Source organism: Dermacentor albipictus, chromosome 1 (assembly GCF_038994185.2).
Source record: "Dermacentor albipictus isolate Rhodes 1998 colony chromosome 1, USDA_Dalb.pri_finalv2, whole genome shotgun sequence".
NCBI lineage: Eukaryota > Metazoa > Arthropoda > Arachnida > Ixodida > Ixodidae > Dermacentor > Dermacentor albipictus.
This window is the reverse complement of record NC_091821.1, coordinates 211,033,099-211,055,102: the sequence shown is the minus strand read 5'-3', so window position 1 is coordinate 211,055,102 and position 22,004 is coordinate 211,033,099. Positions and strand designations below refer to the sequence as shown.

At 43.9% G+C, this 22,004-nt stretch overlaps 1 protein-coding gene across 18 annotated transcripts in view; it reads left to right on the top strand.

The window, feature by feature from the left end:
* LOC135906620 (oxidative stress-induced growth inhibitor 2-like) overlaps positions 1–22,004 on the top strand; it is a 280,892-nt gene that overhangs the window by 251,384 nt on the left and 7,504 nt on the right. For all 18 annotated transcript variants that reach the window (XM_065438082.1, XM_065438083.2, XM_065438081.2 and 15 more), the window contains 2 exons: positions 4,185–4,321; positions 6,850–7,041. In XM_065438082.1, coding sequence (XP_065294154.1) covers positions 4,185–4,321; positions 6,850–7,041 — 329 coding nt within the window. The remainder of the gene's footprint in view (positions 1–4,184; positions 4,322–6,849; positions 7,042–22,004) is intronic.

Genomic DNA, 22,004 nt, shown 5'->3' with positions numbered 1-22,004 from the left:
AGGAGACATATTGAAACTCGGTATCGCACCATGTTTCGAAGAAAATGCACGAGACGCTCGTATAGTGGCGCGCAGTCGGCTCATTCCGAAAAAAAAGAAAAAAAAGCGGGAAGAAATTAATAGGACCGAATCTGTTACAGGCGTAGGTAGCGATACGAGGGAAGAATACGAGTTTTGAGGGAAGAAATATATGGAGATGTAGACAAAAAATGCGAGAATGAAAAACATGTACAGTATACCTGATTGAATCAAGCAGGCTATATAGGTGATTATTTGTCACCGCCCCGTTTAAGAGGGGATGCTAATAAATCGTCAGCAGCAGCAGCAACTTCATTGAAGCAGGTAACATCTGAAGGGTGCGTACCCTTTGACCGTTGTCGTTAACACTCTTAAAACGGTTGCACCCTTTCGGGTGTATATTTATCCCACAACGATATACTCTAAGAAAAGTTTACACTCTTTGGAGTGTAAACTCGTCAAATCGTCATTTGTCTTGCACGCATTTCCTTTCTTGAAAACGCTGCGCTCGTTACTTTCCTGTCGGGAATGCTATGTCATGCTGATAACGCGCATGCCGTTCGTTACTGGAAAATACCGGGCTCGCCGCGCTCAAGAAAGGAAATGCGGACAAGACAGATGACGATTATTGCACTCTAAAAACAGTTGCACCCTTTGGGGTGTATATATTTGCCACACAACGATAATCCGAAAGGGTGCAACCGTTTTAAGAATGTACGCTGGAAGTTGTTACGTGTCCTCTGGGGAGCGTTCTGCCGCAAAAATTTTTGAAACCGGCTTATTAGTAGCCGAGATAGAAATATTTCAATGCCGCGAACCCATAATTTCAGCAGGCGAGCACCACTGCCAAGCAAGACGCTCTCTCCACTCGCCCCGTCTAGGCTCCGCAAGCGAAATTCCTGCCTTGCGTTTTCCCGTACCGGACCTCGAGGATCGCGTGATGCATACGTCACGGGCGCTGCCTTCATATTTTTTTCTCCTCGATTTATTTTTTCTTTTCCGGCGCTGCGCACTTCCACTGACGGCGTTGCGCGCGATCTGTAGCGATTGTCTCGTTTCGCGCAGCGCACGATTTTGCGCGCTGTGCACGAGGACACATGACTAGCGGTATAATTCAGTGCTGCACGAATACCGAGGCACACACAACCGGATCGCAGAGCATGATTGCGCGCTGTAACACGGTAGAAAATGGCATAGTTTCGGTACCTGTGCATGTGACTGCACGACCGTGGGAACAAGCAGACGAAGCGGAAGTACATCTCTTGCTTCGGTGCGAAGTAAAAAAAAAAAAAAAACGCGGACATTTCGTCTGTGTGTTTTATTATTTCTCTAAACTTCAATTTGCCAATTCAAGCAACAGATCACACAAATAATAGATGTTGCCTTGCATAATTGTCGAAGTCACGTGTCTCGATGATTGACGTCGCACCGCGAACGCGAGTACGTTGGCGCAAGAACACGTGTACGTCGCCGTCCGGCTTGGAGCGCGGTCGCCGCGAGGGAAAAGGAAAACGGCGTTCGGATAGAAATTTTTTACCTTCCCGAGGCGCATAGCGATGTAATACTTCGCAAACGCCATCGTTAGCGTGCATTGTATGCTCTGCGCTTGTCAGCTCGAAATGGCCAGACCTGGTGAGGGGACCTTTAAAGAGATGCTAAATTAGTTTGATACATTATTCTTTTAAAAACTCATTTTCGACCATTTCGCGGCTATGCCTGATTATTAGAAAAGAGTGAATGAAAGCTCCATTCGTTTTTTTTTTAAATTTCGCACCAAGCCTACACCACCGGTATGTAATTGTGACATCATTGAATTCAAAGCATTTTTATGCGAAGCATACTAGCCGCGCAACCACGCTCTTCCTTGCTGCGCCGCGCGCGGCCGCGTAGCTACCATATGACGTCATAACAGCTGCAAAAGCGGAGGCTCAACTCGTGCGCTCGCTTGCGGCCGCGTAGCTACATAGCCGGGTCTCAGCTCGTGCGCTCGCCTGCGGTCGCACAGATGGTACTGCGGCCTAACCCCCGCTCCTCCCGCTAGGGCACTGACATCACAACAGCTGCAAGCCGGGCTCAACTCTTGCGCTCGCCTGCGGTCGCACAGCCGGTGCAGCGGCCTAACTCCCGTTCCTCCCGCTAGGGCACTGGCGTCATAACAGCTGTATAAAAGAGCAGCGATGTTCAAACAAAGAGCCACTACTTTACTGATCACCACAGCGTATTTATTGGTTTGAAAATAAAGGAATAAGCAGAGTAACGCATGAGTTGTTTCTTCGTCTAGCCGAACCAAATATAGCCAAGCAACAGCAGTTCACCAGGCTAAACAGTGGTTCAACAACTAAAATAAAGGCTAGTATGCTTCGCATCCTGGGCTTAACCTTAGCTAAGCCACAGCCATTTTTTTTTTCTTCCTTATTGGGCCTTGCGGCTGAATAAAATTTCTTGAATGTTGCTATGTTCAATCTTATCATGAGAAGCCAACAATCAAAGACACCAAGGAAAACATGGGGGAATTGCTTGTACTTATTAATTGAACTAAAGAAATGATAATGAAATGAGAGCATCGCACGCGTAATGCCAAGATGTGGGATCGTTCCCCACCTGCGGCAAGTTGTTTTTTCATCCATTTTCATTGTTGTTAATTTAGAATTCCTTTAATTCAGTTATTATGTAAAAGTAATTTCCCTTATTGTTTCCTTGGGTCATTGTTTGTTGGCTTCTCATGATTTGATTAATAAAAATTGGGCCCCTCGGTTAACCCCAGTTCTTATGTTTAGATTTCGGCACTTTTAGAAAGTAATGTAGTTCATATCTTTTCCGATTAAAAAAAAAACTATGCCCAAGCAGATGCCGTCAAAATTTGACATCGCGGCAGGCTTGTGCAGAACCTTCAAGATGGATTGCTGAATTACACTTAAAGAACTCAGAAAAAAAAGAAAAACCAAGCCAGTCTTATTGTGAGCTGATGCTTGGGTATGTAGGAGACACAAAAACGAAATATAATCAAATGGCAATGCCACCGTGAAGTTCCTGTACCAGCTGTCAGTGACAGCACACGATCTTGGCGGCTGTGCAATGAGTCAGGATTTTGATGGGCGTCTGCTTGGGTCTAGTGAATTTGTTCATTGACAAACGAGAATGACATTGCATTCAGTCAGCAACTTATGTTCTTGAAGCATTTTCGGCACAAAAACCAATGTTTATAAGAAAAGATGGCCAGAACACTCGAAAGTACAATGAAATAAGTGGTGTTACATTAACATACCTGTGCTGTGGTTTGGCTGTGAAATTAAAAACAAAATCAATCAACAAACTTCTGTCTTCATTTTCTCCTTTATTACTCGGACTTCTTTGTACAAATAAATGAACAGCCTTGAACTTGTACTTTAGCAGTCTAAACTGACGGTCATGCAGGGAAGCAACTTCTTTCAGTCACTAGCCATTGTCTATTTGCATGTTGGGATAGAAAGGGAAGGCAGTGAAGCTGCGGACAAGTACAGGCAAGCAACCTTTGGAGAGTTATTCTAGGTTTACTGCTGCAGGGGATAGGTTGGTAATATTTGGTATGTGCCACTGTAAGTAGAACCTCTCCGAGTTGCTAGAGTGTTGCCACCCCCCAATGGAATAGCACTATCGAGCTTATAAATTGCTTGCCCTGACAAGGATAGCACTATAAGTCTGGCCAGTAACAAAGCCAATACACAGGTGTAAAAGCATCGCGACATGGTGGTGAACAGACTGAGTGAACTGCTAATATTTAATTTGAAGTATACAATTTGATTAAATTAGTTGTCAGTTTTTAGCAGTGCAAGGGTGGGAGGGTTTGCTGTGTTCCAGAATATATTATGTTGCTGTATTGGCTTCTTGGGATGGTAGGCAATATAGGACTGTGAGGAGAGTGTATAAGGTGGATGGTTTAGTGCCACCTGATACAATTTAGTACATGCAATGCTTGCCTCTGTATTATTGTAACATATAAATGGTTGGTTTGGTTTGTTTCATTAAAGTTATTATGTGCCATGTAGTGTGTGCATTCTTTGGGCCTCTCGCTTTGTCCTAGTCATTTCACATAGGAAGTTTGTTTAAGGCATCATTCAACATGAAACTTTAGGAAACTGCTTCTATGTATCTAGTGGATGCGACATTATTCTGTGCTTTCTGTTCAGGCAATGGGCCATCGGGCATCACCATGTCATACTTCCTAGCTGGTAATTGGCCATACTACGCACCTGGTGCCTGTCACCCAAACCCGTACCTACATGCAAGGCTTGAAAATAATCGAAGTCTTTCCCTTGTTGAACAGGTGAGTGGCAAGCATAACTTCAAAATGTTCTTGCACAGCCAAATCATTAGTACGCTGTCACCTTAGCAGTTTGGTTTTTATATAGAACCCTATAGGGTTTTGGTTTGAGCCTTTTAACACATGGGAGTTCTCTACTGGCCTCAAAGAATGCATCCAATTATTGGAGCACTGGCAGTCTCCTATTTTTTTTTGTGGAAGGGCTTGACAAAAGAATGCTACACTTTGGCTAGCCTGGATCTGGCTATCTTGTTTTGTATTTGCATTTGAAGAATACAGTTATTTTCAGTGTGATAGGAATGGATATCTAATGATTATGCAGTGGTATTTTGCAAGAAGAGAATAATGAAGTGATGCTCTTTCATACCCATGATGTTTTACATCATTGTCAAAAGGTGTTCTGGGGTCAGTTGAACAGATGGTGCACCTGATTATTCTTATACATACCTTATTATTAACAATGCCTTCTCGTCGAAATGCATTGGTTATGAAAGCCGTAACAAAGTAAAAGGCAGCTACAAAAAAGAAAGCTCGCCTACGATAAAAGAAAAATTGCAATTGATGGAGCTGCTGTGTGGAATAGCCTTCTACCAGAAATAATATGCAGCAAGAACTTTCATGTAGTATTAAAAATACATTTCTGAACTCATATTTATCCTCCCCATGTTTGAAATCTTAAAACTAGTGTCAAAAGTGACTTTTTCTGATTATGTCTTACTATGTTGTACTGCACCACCATCTATATTTCAACCTTATGTCATTAAGTTTGTTGTCATTTTCACTGGTAATAGGGGTGTGGGAATATTCGAAGCTTTAGAATAACAAATCAAATATTGTCCTATTCAATTCAGCCCTCGGTCGAATAGTCAATATTAAAAAAAAAACAGTTTTCAAATGGTTCATGCCATCGATAGTGCACTATAAAACATAAAGCAAAAATGTGATAATTTTCGTCTCATCCACAGTGGATATAAGGTGCTCACATTCTATATGTATGCAAGCAAATTTGTCACTAAACAGTACCAGTGGTTCAAGACTAATAGGTAAAATTTTATGGCAGATTTTTAACTTCACATAACTTCTAAATGCTGGTCTTCACTGTTCATATTAAACTACTAAGATCTATTGTTTGTGGATTCAAATGATAATTATGCTATAATTAACTATCTTATTGTTTTACAGCATTATTTGACTTTCATTTGGGACCTATCACTACCAATTGACAAATCAAGCCCCATCAAAACTAATTGGCCTTTCATGATTATATTGCACTTAGTGTTACACTGACGAACATAAGAAACAAGACACAGACATACGTTCCTTATGTTCGTCAGTGTAACACTACGCGCAATATAACCATGAACATCCATCAACTAGCCCCGTTCATTGCTTTACTAATTGGCCTTTATTTCCGATCGCAACATAAATTGCAATGCAAATACACATCGCCTTATTCTGCTACTACAACTTGCAAGGCTTGAAAGCTTTATCTGTAATAAACCTAATCATTGATAACAGGGCTAACATATATTTCAATTAGCCTATCCGCAAGCAGTTTAACATTGTACATGCTCAAATACAAATTACTTATATATGTGCCCAAACTCCTAATGGACTAACTATAAACTAATAAGCAATTGTATTACACAAATATAAACTCTTATCAGGCTAATAAATATATTGCACATCAAATTCAAAAACTATTTGGACTAATACAAATCTGTATTGGAATTTTTGCTAGAACTCTATTGGCTGTACCTATTAAGTGCTAAATGTCAAACACAGTAGGATAGGTCAGTAGCACAGATGTTAGACAACAGCAGCCATGAAGATACTTTATACACACGAGTACACAGAACTTAGTCATGGGTTAGAATTGCTTGGGGTTACGGACTGTGAGCAGTAAGAAAAAACTACTCTAGCGATTTTATCAGATTATGATATAAAACTATAATAAGCTCTTTCGTGAACCTGCTGTGCATTAGTTCGCTCACATGCAAAATGTGCCATGTCACGCTACATGCGTGTCTAAAGTTATTGGTGCAAAATCCATAGCCATAAAATTGCCACTTTTCCTTTACTTTTCTATGTGCACACCAATGCTTATCTTTCACTGAGATCAATTATGGTAAAGCTTATAATATTGCTTTTCAATTCAACTAAATGGTGCCATGTAAAAAACAAATGTCTTCAGAATAAATCTTGCCAGCAGCAGTACGATATGAGATGCCATAGATATGCTTGAACATGGCAATTACATGAGTGTATGACTCAAAAGTGGGCCAAAATCTGCTTTGTGATTTGCAGGCTAATATGACACAGAATTTAAAATTTTTTAAATTTTTTAAATTCATTATTATTGTGAAAAGTAAATACAAAAACTAATGCTCATATGCATATTTATTTCATTATTCTATTGAAAAAAAAAAGAATATGGCTGATCCTTTATGCAGCAAATGCACAAATGCTCAAAGCATTTTCTGTTTGTGCTTGTTTCATCAAATCGTGCCCACTGTTGCTCTACAATCCAGGACCTCTCATTGCTGAGCTCGGGCCTTGAGGGACGCTCGTGCAACCCAGTGTCATTACTCCTGGACACCTTGTGCCATCCAGATGCTGACCTTGGCTCTGATGAGCCTTCTGCTCTGAGTTGGGTTCACAATCCATCCAGGGTGCTAGACCATGTTGTCATTGGCAATGGTCTACCAGGAGGCAGTTGGCAGGCAAGTGTCCTGATGACTTGTAGATTACACAATATTAGAACTAGCTGGCAGATTTTGTGGGCTTTCTTTAAATGTTGTATTTTTCAGGCTTTCCTTAAGTGCAAAAAAAAAAAAGCACCACACAGGAGCTGCGTTTTGAACCCCCTCTTCAACGTGACGAAACATACTTAACCCTAAACTGAATATAGATTTCTTTTTCATAATTCATCCTGGGTAAACAAGCAATTCAACGGAATATGAAAAATATTCCAAAGAGTGCCACATGATGGATTGTTGGTTTCAACCAGCTGTGGATTACCTTTTTTTTTTCCTAAGTCCTTTGCTCAAGTTACGTGAAACACCCAGTAAGACGAAATTTGGTGAATTTCTTGATAAGTATTTAAGGATACGAAATTGAGAACTAAAAACAAATGTTGCCGGAACAGTGGAAAGTACACTCACATAAGCCAGGGTGCACCTGTACATTTTGGCAAACTTCTGTATCGTTCATGACACTTATCTGTAAACAATTCTGTTTTGACATTTGGTTACTTGCACTAACAAATAGTGAAGGAGCCATTCTATCTTTATCATACCTGCCTTTCATGGCACATGATGTGAGCTACTGGTCCAGTTCGCATTATCAGCCAACAGTAGATAACCCAACACTGACCCTGCGTGACTTTATTGGCTTCAAGAAGCTCCTTTGCTGCCCACTTCGAACTAGAACTTATATGCTGCTGATACAAACTACTTATATGTCTACATGTATGTTTCTGTTCGTTCCTTCATTCTTAGTTGTGCTAAGGGTGAATGCAATTTGCATTAGTGCAGCTTACAGCAGATAAATGTGACACATTAAGTAAGCTCCAACTTGTGGCAACAACTTTTTAGGATGTAAGCCATTTGAACTTTCCAAATTAGAATGTTCTAGATATCATATAATTTGAGTCTGACCGTTCATTTGTGGAAGATGTAATTGGCACCGCTAAATAGGCATGACCTACGTGCACTGCGTTCATAAATGTACTATAATGCAGTCACAGATAAAATTACTTTTGTGCGAAACTCCACTTTCGCACAATTGCATTTTCGTCTCATGTAAGTCATGGTGGAACAGTATTAGAATTGTGCCAGATTAATAGACCTTACTTTGGCCTGTGTCAGCTTGCACATGGTGGAATGAATCAACCAAACTGCAACATATGTTGCCATAAAGAACACGGCTATTTGTAAAGCAATCTATATTTTTGGCTGTCCACCTGCTTAAAATCGGCTTTGACAGTGTATCAGAGAGGCCCAAGGCACTTTTCAATCATTGTAAATAAACTGGTTCAACTGTTGAATGATTTGTTAGTGAGCATTGAAACCAAGTGTTATATGGAGTGATCATATTTAATTTTTTAAAATTTCCTCTGGCAGATAGCATAATTCTTGTCCTTGAGCTGGATTATTCAGAGGTAGACATTACTAGCACGAGAAATCGAAATGTGTATTCAACGAATTAAAATAATCACTAATTAACATTCTAACATTAATTATGTTACGGCACATATTGCAACTTACGAATTGTAACCTGTGAGTTTGCAAGACGTATCCACTTGAAATGAATCTCTGGCATAACACCAGTTTCAAGATGTTATTTCCCAAAGTGTGGGACAAATTATTGGCTGTTTGTTATTTTGCGAGTTGATGCATAAAAGAGTATTTTGTTAGAGGACCACTGACACCAAAAATTTCAAACACCAGTTGTTTGTGTTAGATTCTCCTGCATGCACAGGTACATCCAACAGAGTATTAATGGTGAACATTGCTTGGGACATAATTTAATATTGTTTTAAATTAAGCAGGAATGCTTATCTGAGTTGGCAGCACTTCGCAACATCCTCATCAATATGACGTGTTTAATGGCTGCTCGGACTCTCTGTGACATTTTGCAGGCTCTGCGAATATTTTTGACGTCATAGATCAAGATACATACACAGAGCATGACAAGAAATTGCTTCGATGTGTAGGGCTGCTTGTCTGATACAAGAAACACACTGTACTATCTGGCACCTGACTTGTACCAACTACTGCACACAACCGATTTCTGAGTTCCCAGTATATGGCTTTGGAATGGACGACGTATGAACAACCATATAATGTATAATAAGTAAATACCAACCTATAATGTATAATAAACACGTAAATAAATAAATAAAAAAAAAACAACTTGCGCAGACTGCGTGAGATCTGCAACAGAGCGGCACCGGTGGCGAGGCGGTTATTTGTCGGTTCATCGCCACAGCCAAGGCATTTGCATCTATCACCACTAACAGAGGCATAAAAATCGACTACAGTTTGTTTCTGACACGAAATAATAACTAATAGAATAAAGTTATGTTCAAACTATGCCTGTTCTGCAAAGCAGCACCCAGTACTGAAACATGGCAAGATCGGGAGCTGCAATGCGAGAGCATTTCGCATTGAAGACAGTCATCACACGCCAACTGCCCCAGCGAGGCGCTTCACACAGCTTACACGTTTGCCCTTCAGACCCTCGGCATCAAGAAAACAAAGTGAATTGCTTTAATCATGACATAACTGTACAAATGTTAATTCTGTTGGAAAAATAGGCGCTCTTCTGAGGAGGTGTGGTCAGCGAGTAGGTCTGGCTTGATCAATGGCTGTCATCGAAGCTGTACGTCAGTGGACAGCACGTCATTGTGAACAGTTTGTTGCACACGAGGTGATGTGCCTTTATTGACAGTACTCATGTAAAGTGAAGGAGCATCATGCAAAGACATTTGTTTTGTACTTCCTGATGATGAAGACAACCACGATTCTGATGCCGATGACAGGGTATAACACACTTGCCATTAGCAGACAAGTTCTGCAACTGCGAACTCCTCACTATCACCGGTTTTTGAGCACCGAGGCATGAAGGAAAACAATCTCCTCAGGCTGATCAATGCCTTCGTACTATGCCACCTCACGTACACGATTTCTATGCACAACTAGCTCAGAGCGGAGCAAGACAAGCTCAACGCTCTCATCCGCAAAGTAGTCAAGAGGGCTCTCGGGCTACCCATCAGGACCCATACCGAGGATCTCTTGAAGCTGGGGGTACATAACACTGCTGAGGAGATTGCCAAAGCCCAAGAACGTGCACAACTCACTCGCCTGACCACCACAGTGGCAAGTATATGCATCCTCGAAGAGCTGGGTTACCACCCTGCGGGATTCCCGATGGTCAGTACCCTGATCCCTAGGTGCATTCGAGACAAGTTTGTAGTGGCCCCTGTGCCCCGAAACGTCCATCCTGTCCACAACGAGGGCAGACACAAGGCCAGAGCAGCAGCTATCCTCAAACAGATCAAGCAGCACGACATTAGGGCAAGCTTCATCGACGCCATGGAATACAGCGACGGGAAGACCTATGGGAAGAAGCGACGGGAAGACGGGAAGACTCCAGTGGCAAAATTTCCAATAGCACCTCGATTGGCACTTCAGACCCCGGCGTCGCCAAGCAAGCCGCCATCGCCCTTGCCCTGCTAGACGGTTGTGGGTCCAAGATCTATAGTGATTCCAAAATGGCAGTTAGGGCTTTTCAAAAGCATTGCATCGCCAAGCAAGCTGCTCGTCTTCTTAGTCGCTAGAGTCCATATGCTCTCGCAAATAATTCAATTTACTGGTTTCCCACTCATGTAGGGTCGGTCGAGGGTGCTCCCCCGAACCTCGATGAGTCTGCTCACGAGGCTGCGCGTGACCTCACCGACCGCGCTTCCTCTATCAGGAGGGCCAACTACCCTCCTCTCTACGGTCACAGGGACGCTCCCACTACTCACAACGAGATTATTAAATATTTCTACATGTCTAGAAGGGCCTTTCCAACTCCTCACCCCAAGTTGAATATGGTGCAAGCCATTTTGCTTAGACTTCTACAGACCAGCACATATCCATGTCTGTCCACTCTCCACGAGGTTTACCCCAACGTGTATCGCTACGACGTCTGCCCCTCCTGCAGGCAGGCCTCCACTCTAGCGCACATGCTCTGGGAGTGCGGGTCGACATACCCCAAGTTCATCAACGAGGAGTGGGACTCGCTTCTGCGTAGCCCCGCTCTGGAAAAGAAAATACTGGCCGTCCGGCATGCCCATGACCGGGCCAGTGGGCTAGACCTGCCAGTGCCGACGTGGGACTAGCCGGGTGCGCGATGAGTTTGCGTCCTCATTGGACCTGCAATAAAGTTACTTCACTCGCTCACTCGCTCGCTCACTCACTCGCTCGCTCGCTCACTCACTCACTCACTCACTCACTCACTCACTCACTCGCTCACTCACTCGCGCACTCACTCACTCGCGCACTCACTCACTCACTCACTCACGCACGCACGCACACACACACGCGCGCACACACACACACACACACACACACACACACACACACACACACACACACACACACACACACACACACACACACAGATCATGTGTCCGGTCAGTTGCGAATGCCAGTGTGGCACTCATTTATGGTTTTGGGCATGCATTTCAATCTGACGTCAAAATTGACCATAATTAATGACACTTGTAATAATTATGTCACCTTGGATCATTTATGGTTTAATTTCGTGATTATCAGACACAGACCTACTCATTAAAACATAGAAGCCACGAACAAGAGTTTGGCTGTCAGTGGTCCTTAAAACATCATGTGGAACAACAGTGCATATTCATGGCGAGATTGATGGCAAATATCTGCAAACTGGTGTCATTCTTGAATTTCATTCCAAGTGGGTGCGCCTTGCAATCTCACCAGCTGCAATTAGTAAATTGCAATATGTGCCGTAGAGTAATTAAGAATTTAATTAGTGGATACATTTAATTAGTTGAATATGTGTTTTGATTTTTTGTGCAAGTAATGTCTGCCTCTCTGAATAATCCAGCTCAAGGACTCGAATTTATCTGCAAGAGGCTATTTTTAAAAATTCCATAAAGCTTAAATATGATCATCCCGTATACTCCCATGTGCACAGCAGAGAGCTTACAATTTCAATGCTGAGTTTTGCTACGTGTTTTCAAATCCCCATCATTCTTCACTATTTTCTGATGAGCTGCAATTATTAGCTGGATTACTTCGAACTCATGACTGGTTATAACCCAAGCAACACATGTACTTGTTGGTATACCCTGGAAATGTCTTCAGGATACATCGTTGAGGTTGTAGTGATATCCTGAGGACATTCTCAACTGACCCTCAAAATATCATAGCCATGTCTTAATTGTCTCACCCTTAGACATCCTCTGAGCATCCTTGTGAAAGCCACATATTACCTTTATAATATATTTTCTGTACATTGACTATGAAATATACAATATTGACACAGGTACTTCTGTATACTCTATTTATATACTGAATTTCGCCCGCCAACAACTTAATGTTATCCCTCAGCACTAGACACCTGCATGATTGGAACTTACTCAAATGTTATCGTTGATTCTATCTGCTGTGTATGTTCTCGCTGAACCTTGTGTAATCAGACTGTATGCCCGACACAAATTGTGTAGTATTTTCTAGAAGGCACGCGGACACCAGCGATTATGCTGGAACGTTGACAAGTCATGTATAAAAGTCGACATGCTTGACGTGCAGATCAGATTTTCGACAATCGCCGACTGTGCTAGCTGCTATCATTGTGCTTTTAGTGTGACCGGTTTTCTGGGCATAGGCTTGGCCAATGAATAGCTAGTTCCATGATTCACAGTTTTTGCTACTGTGTTTTTCAACATCACTACAATGTGACAATATGCTGCAATAAAAATTTGTATGTAAAAATCTTTACAAGGCTTATACATTTATTATTACCTTTCTTTTTTTGTTGATGAAGGCATTGAGTCAATTTCTGGTTGGTTAGAACATAGACCACATCCTGCTTGATTTTATTCTGTTACCTTCACCGAATACCATACCACACATGCACATGTTCATTATTGCAAACACTAAAACATTTTGTATTTTGTTAGCATGCTTGATTAACATTATTTATATAATATATATATATATATATATATATATATATATATATATATATATATATATATATATATAATGCTTTTGCAGAGGCATGTACAAACTTTTTTTTGTCATATGCAAGTACATAAAATAGTTGAAATAAATTGACTGCAGTGCAGTGCTCTAGTGGAACTTTGTGGATATTTCAAAAACACATGTCCGTGAGTAATCCGATGAGTTGCACACTCAGGACATCCTTGTGTGGATTGAGGAGGTACTTGGACACCAGGTTTAGGATATTTGGACATACTGAGGACATCCTTGGGATGCTTTGTGTTGCCTGGTAAGCTACATCAAGTAGACCAGCAGTGAGAACAAACAACAAACAGAAGTGAAGGCAATCAACTGCTAGCAGAGCTTCCGCTTACTTCCAATTTTTCCAGGCAGTAAGGGTTAACCTTGTGTGAATAACCAACCTAGGTTATCTCATATTTGGTTATAGTGATAATGTACAGCTGGTGTTTGCAGGCCGTGTTTCACAGGTCCTGCAGCGTCCCCTTGTAGGACTCCACGGTGGGTGACTGGCATTACTGCCGAAATCTCGCATATCTTTATGGCTAGCTCCTTCCCCCTACTCCCTGATCGCCCTCAGAAAAGAGGGCGCACCGATGAAGTATTCCAATTTTTTGGTCGGCAAAAAGAATATTTCCCTCGTTTCCACGTGATCCATTCTGAAAAACCAGCTAAACCAGTGCAAACAATCTCACCATTCCTTGTATCGAAGTCCCTTACCGAAGTTTTTGGTCCAGGTTATAAGGCGTTGAGGATGGCTAGTGGTGACCTCCTCTTGGAGCTTCGCGATCATGAGCAATTTGAAAAACTGCCTAAACTAGTATCATTTGGGTAGACCCAAGTACTAGAAACCCCGCACCGCACAATGAATACCACCCGCGGCGTTGTCTCAGACGAGGATTTGCTGGAGCTCACTGAGGCTGAACTCTTGGAGGGCTTCAGTGAACAGAATGTTATAAATGTCGAAAGAATTAAGATGAGGTGAGATGGTAAAGAAATTCAAATCAGACACTTCATATCACCTTCGGTTTGAGTGTCCTGCCCGAGTCAATCGAGGCAGGGTACATCAAGCTCCGTGTTACGCCATATGTGCCCAACCCCCTCAGATGTTTCAAATGCCAACGTTTCGGCCACAGTTCGCAGATTTGCCGAGGCTGCCAAATCTGTGCGAAATGCAGTGCCCACGAACATACCTCTGAAGCTTGCGAGAACAGTCTCCATTGTGTAAACTGTGATGGGGAGCACGTCGCATACTCGCGGTCGTGCCCATCCTGGAAAAAAAAACAGGAAATTGTTACAATCAAAGTCAAGGAAAACATAAGTTTAAAGGAGGCACGCAGGTGGGTTTCATACCTGCCCAAGAACACCTTTGCCGATGTGATGCGTCAGGGGGCAGCGACACAACGGCTTCCAGCGGCTGTCCGACCCACAAGCAGTGAGTCGGCAGTTACGCCACCTGCCCCCGCGGCGGTTGCAGCTAGTGCTGCTCTGCCAACCCAGAAGGGGCCATCCATCTCCGGGCAGGTGGCCTCGAAGGTCTCGTGTAACGTGCCGAGGCCTTCACGTCAAACAAAGCGCTCGGAAGAGCGTGTGTCCAGCGCCTCGCAAGAGGCAATGGACACAACCACCAGCCAGACGGTGCCACCAGCGCCTAAGGAGTGGCAAGCCTCTCTCGACCACTCCAAAAAAGACAAAACTCCCGTCACGGCGCCTGCAAAAGGCCCGTGAACAAATATAACTCGCTTAAGCACACAGCACCAAACACATCTATTATAATGGCGACACAAATACTACAGTGGAATGTATGAGGACTTACACATAACCTCGACGACATTAAATAATTACTACACAAACACAATCCCAGTTGCTGTGTGTTCAAGAGACACATCTAAAACACACACAAAGTTTCTTCGCCAGTACACCATATTCTGCAAGGACTGTGATGAGGCCAACAGCTCGTCTGGCAGTGTAGCAATCCTTGCAGACAAGTCTGTAGCTTGTCGTCAGGTAGCATTACAGACACCCCTTGAGGCAGTGTCAATTAGAGGGATTATTTTCAATAAGTTGGTAACTATCTGTTCCATATATATACCTACAAGCTATTACCTCCAAAAAACCGATTTCTATAACCTCACAAATCAGCTGCCGGAACCCTACATACTTGTGGGTGATTTCAATGCCCACATGTTGTGGGGAGACGCGCATTGCGATGCTAGGGGGTGACTCATTAAAAATTTCATTCTTACATCTGGTGCCTGCCTGCTTAATAAGAAAGAGCCAACTTACTACAGCATCCAACACAATTCTTATTCATCCATAGACCTAGCCATAGGCTCTGCTTCTCTTGTGCCTCATCTGGAACGAAATGTGATCAGTAATCCTTTTGGAAGTGACCACTTCCCTATAACAATAAACTTAATTACACAGCACAACAACCCTCCCCATCTTCCCATTTGGAAATTAGAATCAGCTGACTGGGAGCATTTTAAAGAATCAACTCATTTATCACCCGATTTTATAAACAATTTTAGTATAGATGACGCTGTCGCATATTTTAGCGCTTTTATTGTTGATGCTGCTGAAAAGTTTATCCCGCAAACAAATGGTGGTTCCCATAAAAGACGCGTTTCCTGGTGGAATGAAAACTGTAGAGATGCGCAAAAGAGGCAGACTAAGGCATTGGGCATATTGCGCAGATTGCCGAATACAAAAAATCTTATTGAATTTAAACACATAAAATCGCAGGGAAGGCGGATACGACGTCAGGCAAAGAGAGAAAGTTGTGCGAGGTTCCTTTCAGGCATAACTTCATACACACAGGAGGCAAAAGTTTGGAATGGCGTAAGGAAGGTAAAAGGGCAGCAAATAAATGTGTTGCCTCTGGTGAACGATGAAGGGAATACATTAGAAGAACAAGCAGACACCCCAGGGGAGCACCTTGAGCATGTGTCAAGCTGCTCAATCCACAACTCAAAATCATTCATCAAGTACAGACAAATAGAAAAATGCAAGACATTTGAGCGGAAATCCCCACAAAACGCACCATACAACCGTCCTTTCTGCATTGCTGAGCTGAGAGCTGCCTTGATCGTATGCAGCAGCTCTGCACCTGGACCCGATAGAATAATGTACGACATGATTAAGAACGTACACACTGACACACAACTGTCACTGCTTGCACTTTTTAATACTATTTGGGCTGCTGGATATCTTCCACCTGCATGGAAAGAAGCGATCGTGGTCCCTGTTTTGAAGCAAGGTAAAGATCCTTCGTCAGCGGCAAGCTACCACCCGACCCCGCAGGGGCGTCTGCATCAGCAGGCATTTGGTGTGTTGAGACACCACGTACCCGAGCACACGAGGGTTGGACCCTCCCGCGTATAGCCGTGCGCGGCTTAGCCGTGTCTGGGGAAAAGGGTATCCTGGAGGTTGAGCCAATGGAGGTGCCTATGCTTCACATAGACGACACCTCCAGACTGACCCACCTGGAGGAAATCGGCAGTTGCCTTTTCCTGTCCTCCTCTCCAATCTTCGTCTTTCTCTCCCACTTTTCCATCTTTCCTGTCTTCTGTTCATTTCTTCTAACTTCCTATTTTCTGGCGGCAAAGGTTAACCTTGTGTAATATATCCAGTCTTGGGTATATATATATATTAGGTTATAGTGGAAACATACCGCTGGCGTACGCAGAATATAATTTTTCTAATCCTGTAACGTCCACAGGTTGGGCTCAGAGGTGGGCGGTGAGCATTCCTGCCGAATACAGTAATCCTATATATGGCTTCAAATTTCCCCACACTCCCTGATCGCTCCCTGAAGAGGGGGCGCACCAATGAAACCTTCAACTTTCTCTTCAAACCAAAAGAAATATTTCCCAAGTACCATGTAATACATAGTCGACATGAAACCAAGACAGTCCATACAATATTCCCGTTTGTGGTCTCAAAATGTCTGACAGAAGCAATCAGTTCTGGTTACAAAGTAACTAAAATGGGAAGCGGCGACCTTCTTCTGGAAGTGCGTGACAAGCTCCAATACAGCAAACTGACGAAACTTGTTGCGTTTGGTGACATTCCTGTATCTGTGGGCCGCCACCGGTCTATGAACACTGTGCGTGGTGTCATTTCTGGTGACGACCTTCTTTAACTTAGTGAGAGCGAGCTGTTGGAAGGATGGCAAGACCAAAACGTGGTAAAGGTGCAATGAAATAAGTTAAGGCGCGACGACAAGGAAATTCCAACAAAGCATCTAATAATAACATTTGGAACGAGTGAACAACCTGATTCATTAGAGACGGGATATTGTAAACTACACGTACGACCATACATTTCCAATCCGCGCCGATGCTTCAAGTGTCAGCGTTTTGGGCATGGGTATCAGAGCTGCTGAGGGCGTGCTACTTGTGCAAAATGTGCATCTAAAGACCACACTTCAGACAACTGCTTTTCCAGAACCCGCTGCGCTAACTGTGACAGAGACCACCCCGCCTATTCGCGATCGTGCCCATCATGGAAGAAAGAAAAACAAATAATCGAACTGAAGGTAAAACTAAACATCTCTTTTCCAGAAGCGCGCAAGCGTTTTAGTGTCCACAACCAATCAAATCCGTCCTACAGTGATGTGACGCGCCGGGGGGCAGCGCCACATCTTCTGGCGGCCGCGCAAGTCACACGAAGTGTGACGGCGCTTACGCTATCAGCCCCCCTGGAGGGAGCAGCCACTGCTCTTCCGCCCCCTACCACGAAGGGCCAGCAGACTTCCGAGCCTGCCGGTCCTAGGGCCACTGCTCGTGCAGACAGGCCCGAAAAACCCCCCGCGCGTGCCCGCTGAGCGGGCGTCATCCAGCGCCTCTGACGAGGCGATGGATGTAACAAAAACTTCTCCGGCATCTCAGACACCGAAGGAATGGCGTTGCTCCCTAGAGTGCGCCAACAAAAAAGAAATACCCCGCATCAAGGGGCCTGGAAAGGTCCCTTGAGCCAACCTGATTCATATCTCTTGACACACACCATAAAACACTTCCAATATGGCCACACAGGTAATGCATTGGAATATGAGTGGTCTAATACACAATCTTGATGACATTAAGGAACTCCTTCGCAAGTTTAATCCAAGGGTGCTGTGTGTGCAAGAGACACACCTCAATCCTTTACATATTAACTTTCTCAAACAATATGCCATTTACCGCAAAGATAGCAGTGACGCCTACGCCTCGTCAGGCGGTGTTGCTATTATAGTTGATAAGGGTATCGCCTGTACGCATTTACATGTGCAAATGCCCCTTGAGGCAGTGGCAATCAGAGCCGTGCTATTTGATAAGCTAGTTACAGTTAGCTCTCTCTACATTCCTCCGAGCCATCAACTTTCCAGAACAGAATTCGAGAGCTTTATCGCAGAACTCCCCGAACCTTACATTGTAGTAGGCAATTTAAATGCACACAACACCCTCTGGGGAGATGCTCGTTGTGATACGAGAGGGCGCTTATTAGAAAAGTTCCTTTTATCCTCCAATGCATGCCTACTAAACAAGAAAGAACCCACATTCTACAGCGTGGCGAACGAAACATACTTATCTATTGACTTGAGCATAACATCAAGTACACTAGTGCCATACCTGGAGTGGAACGTGATCAAAAATCCATATGGGAGTGACCATTTCCAAATTGTCTTAAAATTAACAAAAAGTGATAAGTTTTCTCCACATCTGCCCCGTTGGAAGGTCGACTGTGCTGGCTGGAAACGATACAGAGAGCTGACACATTTGACCTGGGATGACATCTGTACTCTCTCAGTCGATGATAGAGTGTCATATTTGACGGCATTTATAACTGATGCTGCATCAATATGCATCCCTCAAACGAATGGACCACCCTCCAAACGACGTATTCCTTGGTGGAATGAGCAATGTAAGGAAGCCAGCAAAAATCAAAATAAGGCTTGGAGTCGCCTTCGCGACTGCCCAACTACCAAGAACTTGATCAGCTTCAAGCAAATGAAATCGGAAGGTAGAAGAACGCGCCACCTTGCCAAAAGGGAAAGCTGGCAAAAATACATCTGTAGTATTAATTCATATACAGACGAAAGAAAAGCCTGGAACAGAGTAAACAAAATAAAAGCCCTCTAAACTCATCCTCTACCATTAGTAAACACGCAAACAGATTCTCTTGAGGGCCAGGCTGACTGTCTAGGAGCACATTTCGAGCACATGTGGGCTCGTAATGAGGGATTGCGGCGTTGCTCGTTGCCGATTTCAAGCAACTGGGACACAGAGAAAACGCAAGCGATGGCGTCCGCATCAGCCGGTTCATCGACGGGGTAGCAGGACAAACAATCTGCATCCTGGTGCAAGTGTCCCGTCTTATATACCACGGAGAAGGTGTATTCTTGCAGGCGTAATGCCCAGCAAGCGAGTCGTCCCGTGGGGTCCTTAAGCGAAGATAGCCAGCAGAGCGCGTGGTGATCAGTGATGACACAGGAGGGACGTCCGTACAAGTATGGACGAAACTTCGCAACAGCCCACACAAGAGCGAGGCACTCGCGCTCTGTGATTGAATAATTGCGCTCGGCGGGTGATAGAAGTCGGCTGGCATAGGCTATAACACGATCATGTCCACACTGGCGTTGTGCTAACACTGCTCCCATGCCGTGACCACTGGCATCAGTTCGAACTTCCGTTGAGGCAGACGGGTCAAAGTGGGCCAAAATTGGAGGCGTGTTAAGGAGAGTAGTGAGCTGCGAAAAAGATGCGGCATGGTCAGGTCCCCAAGAAAATGGGGCGTCTTTCTTCAAGAGGTCTGTAAGGGGACGTGCGATGGTCGCAAAATCCTTCACAAAGCGTCGGAAATAAGAGCACAGCCCTACGAAACTGCGAACGTCCTTGGTAGACTTCGGAACAGGAACGTTTGTAACGGCGCGAATTTTGTCCGGATCAGGTCTCACGCCTCGGGCGTCCACGAGGTGTCCAAGGACGGTGATTTGGCGGCAAGCGAAATGACATTTTGACGAGTTCAGTTGGAAACCGGCGTGGCGGAACGCGTCAAGAATCGCTGAAAGACGGTCTGGATGCGTATCAAAAGTGGGCGAATAAACGATGACGTCGTCCAGATAGCACAAACAGGTGGACCACTTGAACCCCTGAAGCAAAGAGTCCATCATTCGTTCGAAGGTGGCGGGCACGTTACAGACCGAAAGGCATCACCTTGAACTGATAAAGGCCGTCAGGGGTAACAAATGCAGTCTTCTCTCGGTTCATGTCATCGACGGATATCTGCCAGTAGCCGGACCGTAAGTCGATAGAAGAAAAATAGGTGGCACCGTACAGGCAGTCTAGAGCGTCATCAATACGTGGCAAAGGGTACACTTCCTTTTTTTGTGATTTTGTTGAGGTGGCGATAATCTACACAAAAATGCCTCGTTCCATCCTTCTTTTTGACAAGTACGACGGGAGAAGCCCAGGGACTACAGGAAGGCTCCATAATGTCCTTTACAAGCATCTTTTTGACTTCCTGTTGGATAACAGCTCGTTCAGACGCAGAAACACAATATGGACGTCGGTGAATAGGGTTGGCATCGCCGGTGTTTATGCGATGGGTCATGACGGACGTTTGACCTAAGGGTCGATTGTCAAAGTAAAAAATGTCTCGATAGCCACACTGTGGTGGCTGTTTCATAGCAATATTTCCTTAAAGTGCACTCTAATCCTGAACATCCGTGTTGTGAAACTATTAACGATTCGACATGTACTGCACTTTTCTGTAATCGACCCTCTGTGAGGCAGCTTTTCTCACTCCGTGTGAGGGAGCTTAGCGTGGAAATGGATGTTCCACTCTTCGAACACCGCTTAATGCCTCCAGCGAAGCAGCTACCGCCTTGGGATTGGCAGGTGATTGAATGTGATTTATCTTTCCTAAGAGTTACAGAATACGCAGCAGTGCTCGAAATACAAATGTATTTCCATGAACTCCAATTGAACTACTGTTGTCTCGAATGCTACACCGATGCATCAAAATCGTATGTTGGTGTGTCTTACGTGGCTGTTGGACCATCTTTCTCTGAAGCAGGTGTACCGAACCCCCATGCAAGCATCTGTACCACAGTAGCCTACGCAATACTGTCTGCGGTAGAAACACATTAACAAATTAAAGCTAGAGAAAAGCGATCATATCCACGGACTCATTAAGTGTTGTAAAAAGCACTACTGTCCTTAAGAAAACACAAAAAATAATATTCTCATTGAGCTTTACTCTCTCGTGTGCAATATTTATTCGTCTCGTAGACATGTGACAATACGCTGGGTCCCTGGTCATAGATGCATCGAAGATAATGTGTTGGCCGACCAAAATGGCCACATCAATTACACCTCAAGTTGGTAATTCCACCACTGCTATTCCTGCCACAGACCTCAAGCCTTTTTTTGTGAACGAAACTGCGAAGCTACTCGCAATGCATGTGGGACAAAGAAACAAATAATAAGCTGCATTTGATTAAGCCAACGATAGGTTTCTGGCCCCCCGTTACAAAAAACAAGACGGTCTGATGTCCTATTCTGTAGACTCGGAATAGAATACACAAATGGTACTCACAATTTTTCTGCTTACTGGCAACGAACCTCCTACCTGTGGTAGATGTGGTGAAAGGCTCACCGTCCTCCACGTCCTCGTGGAGTGTCGGGAATCCGAACGAGAAAGAAGGAAAACATTTTCCTCTAGCATACCGATATTATCTCCCTCTCCATCCCGGTATGTTTCTTGGTAAGGAACCCTTTTTTTACTACCAAAGCTGTCCTAGCTTTCTTGAATGATGTGGTTTTACATGTTAATAGCCCAATAGTATCATAGCGCATCCTCTCTCTAGAGGATACTGCTGTGATAGTAGTCCTTATACAGCACATGCCTTCAGGTCCTTGCACTTCAAGGACTCT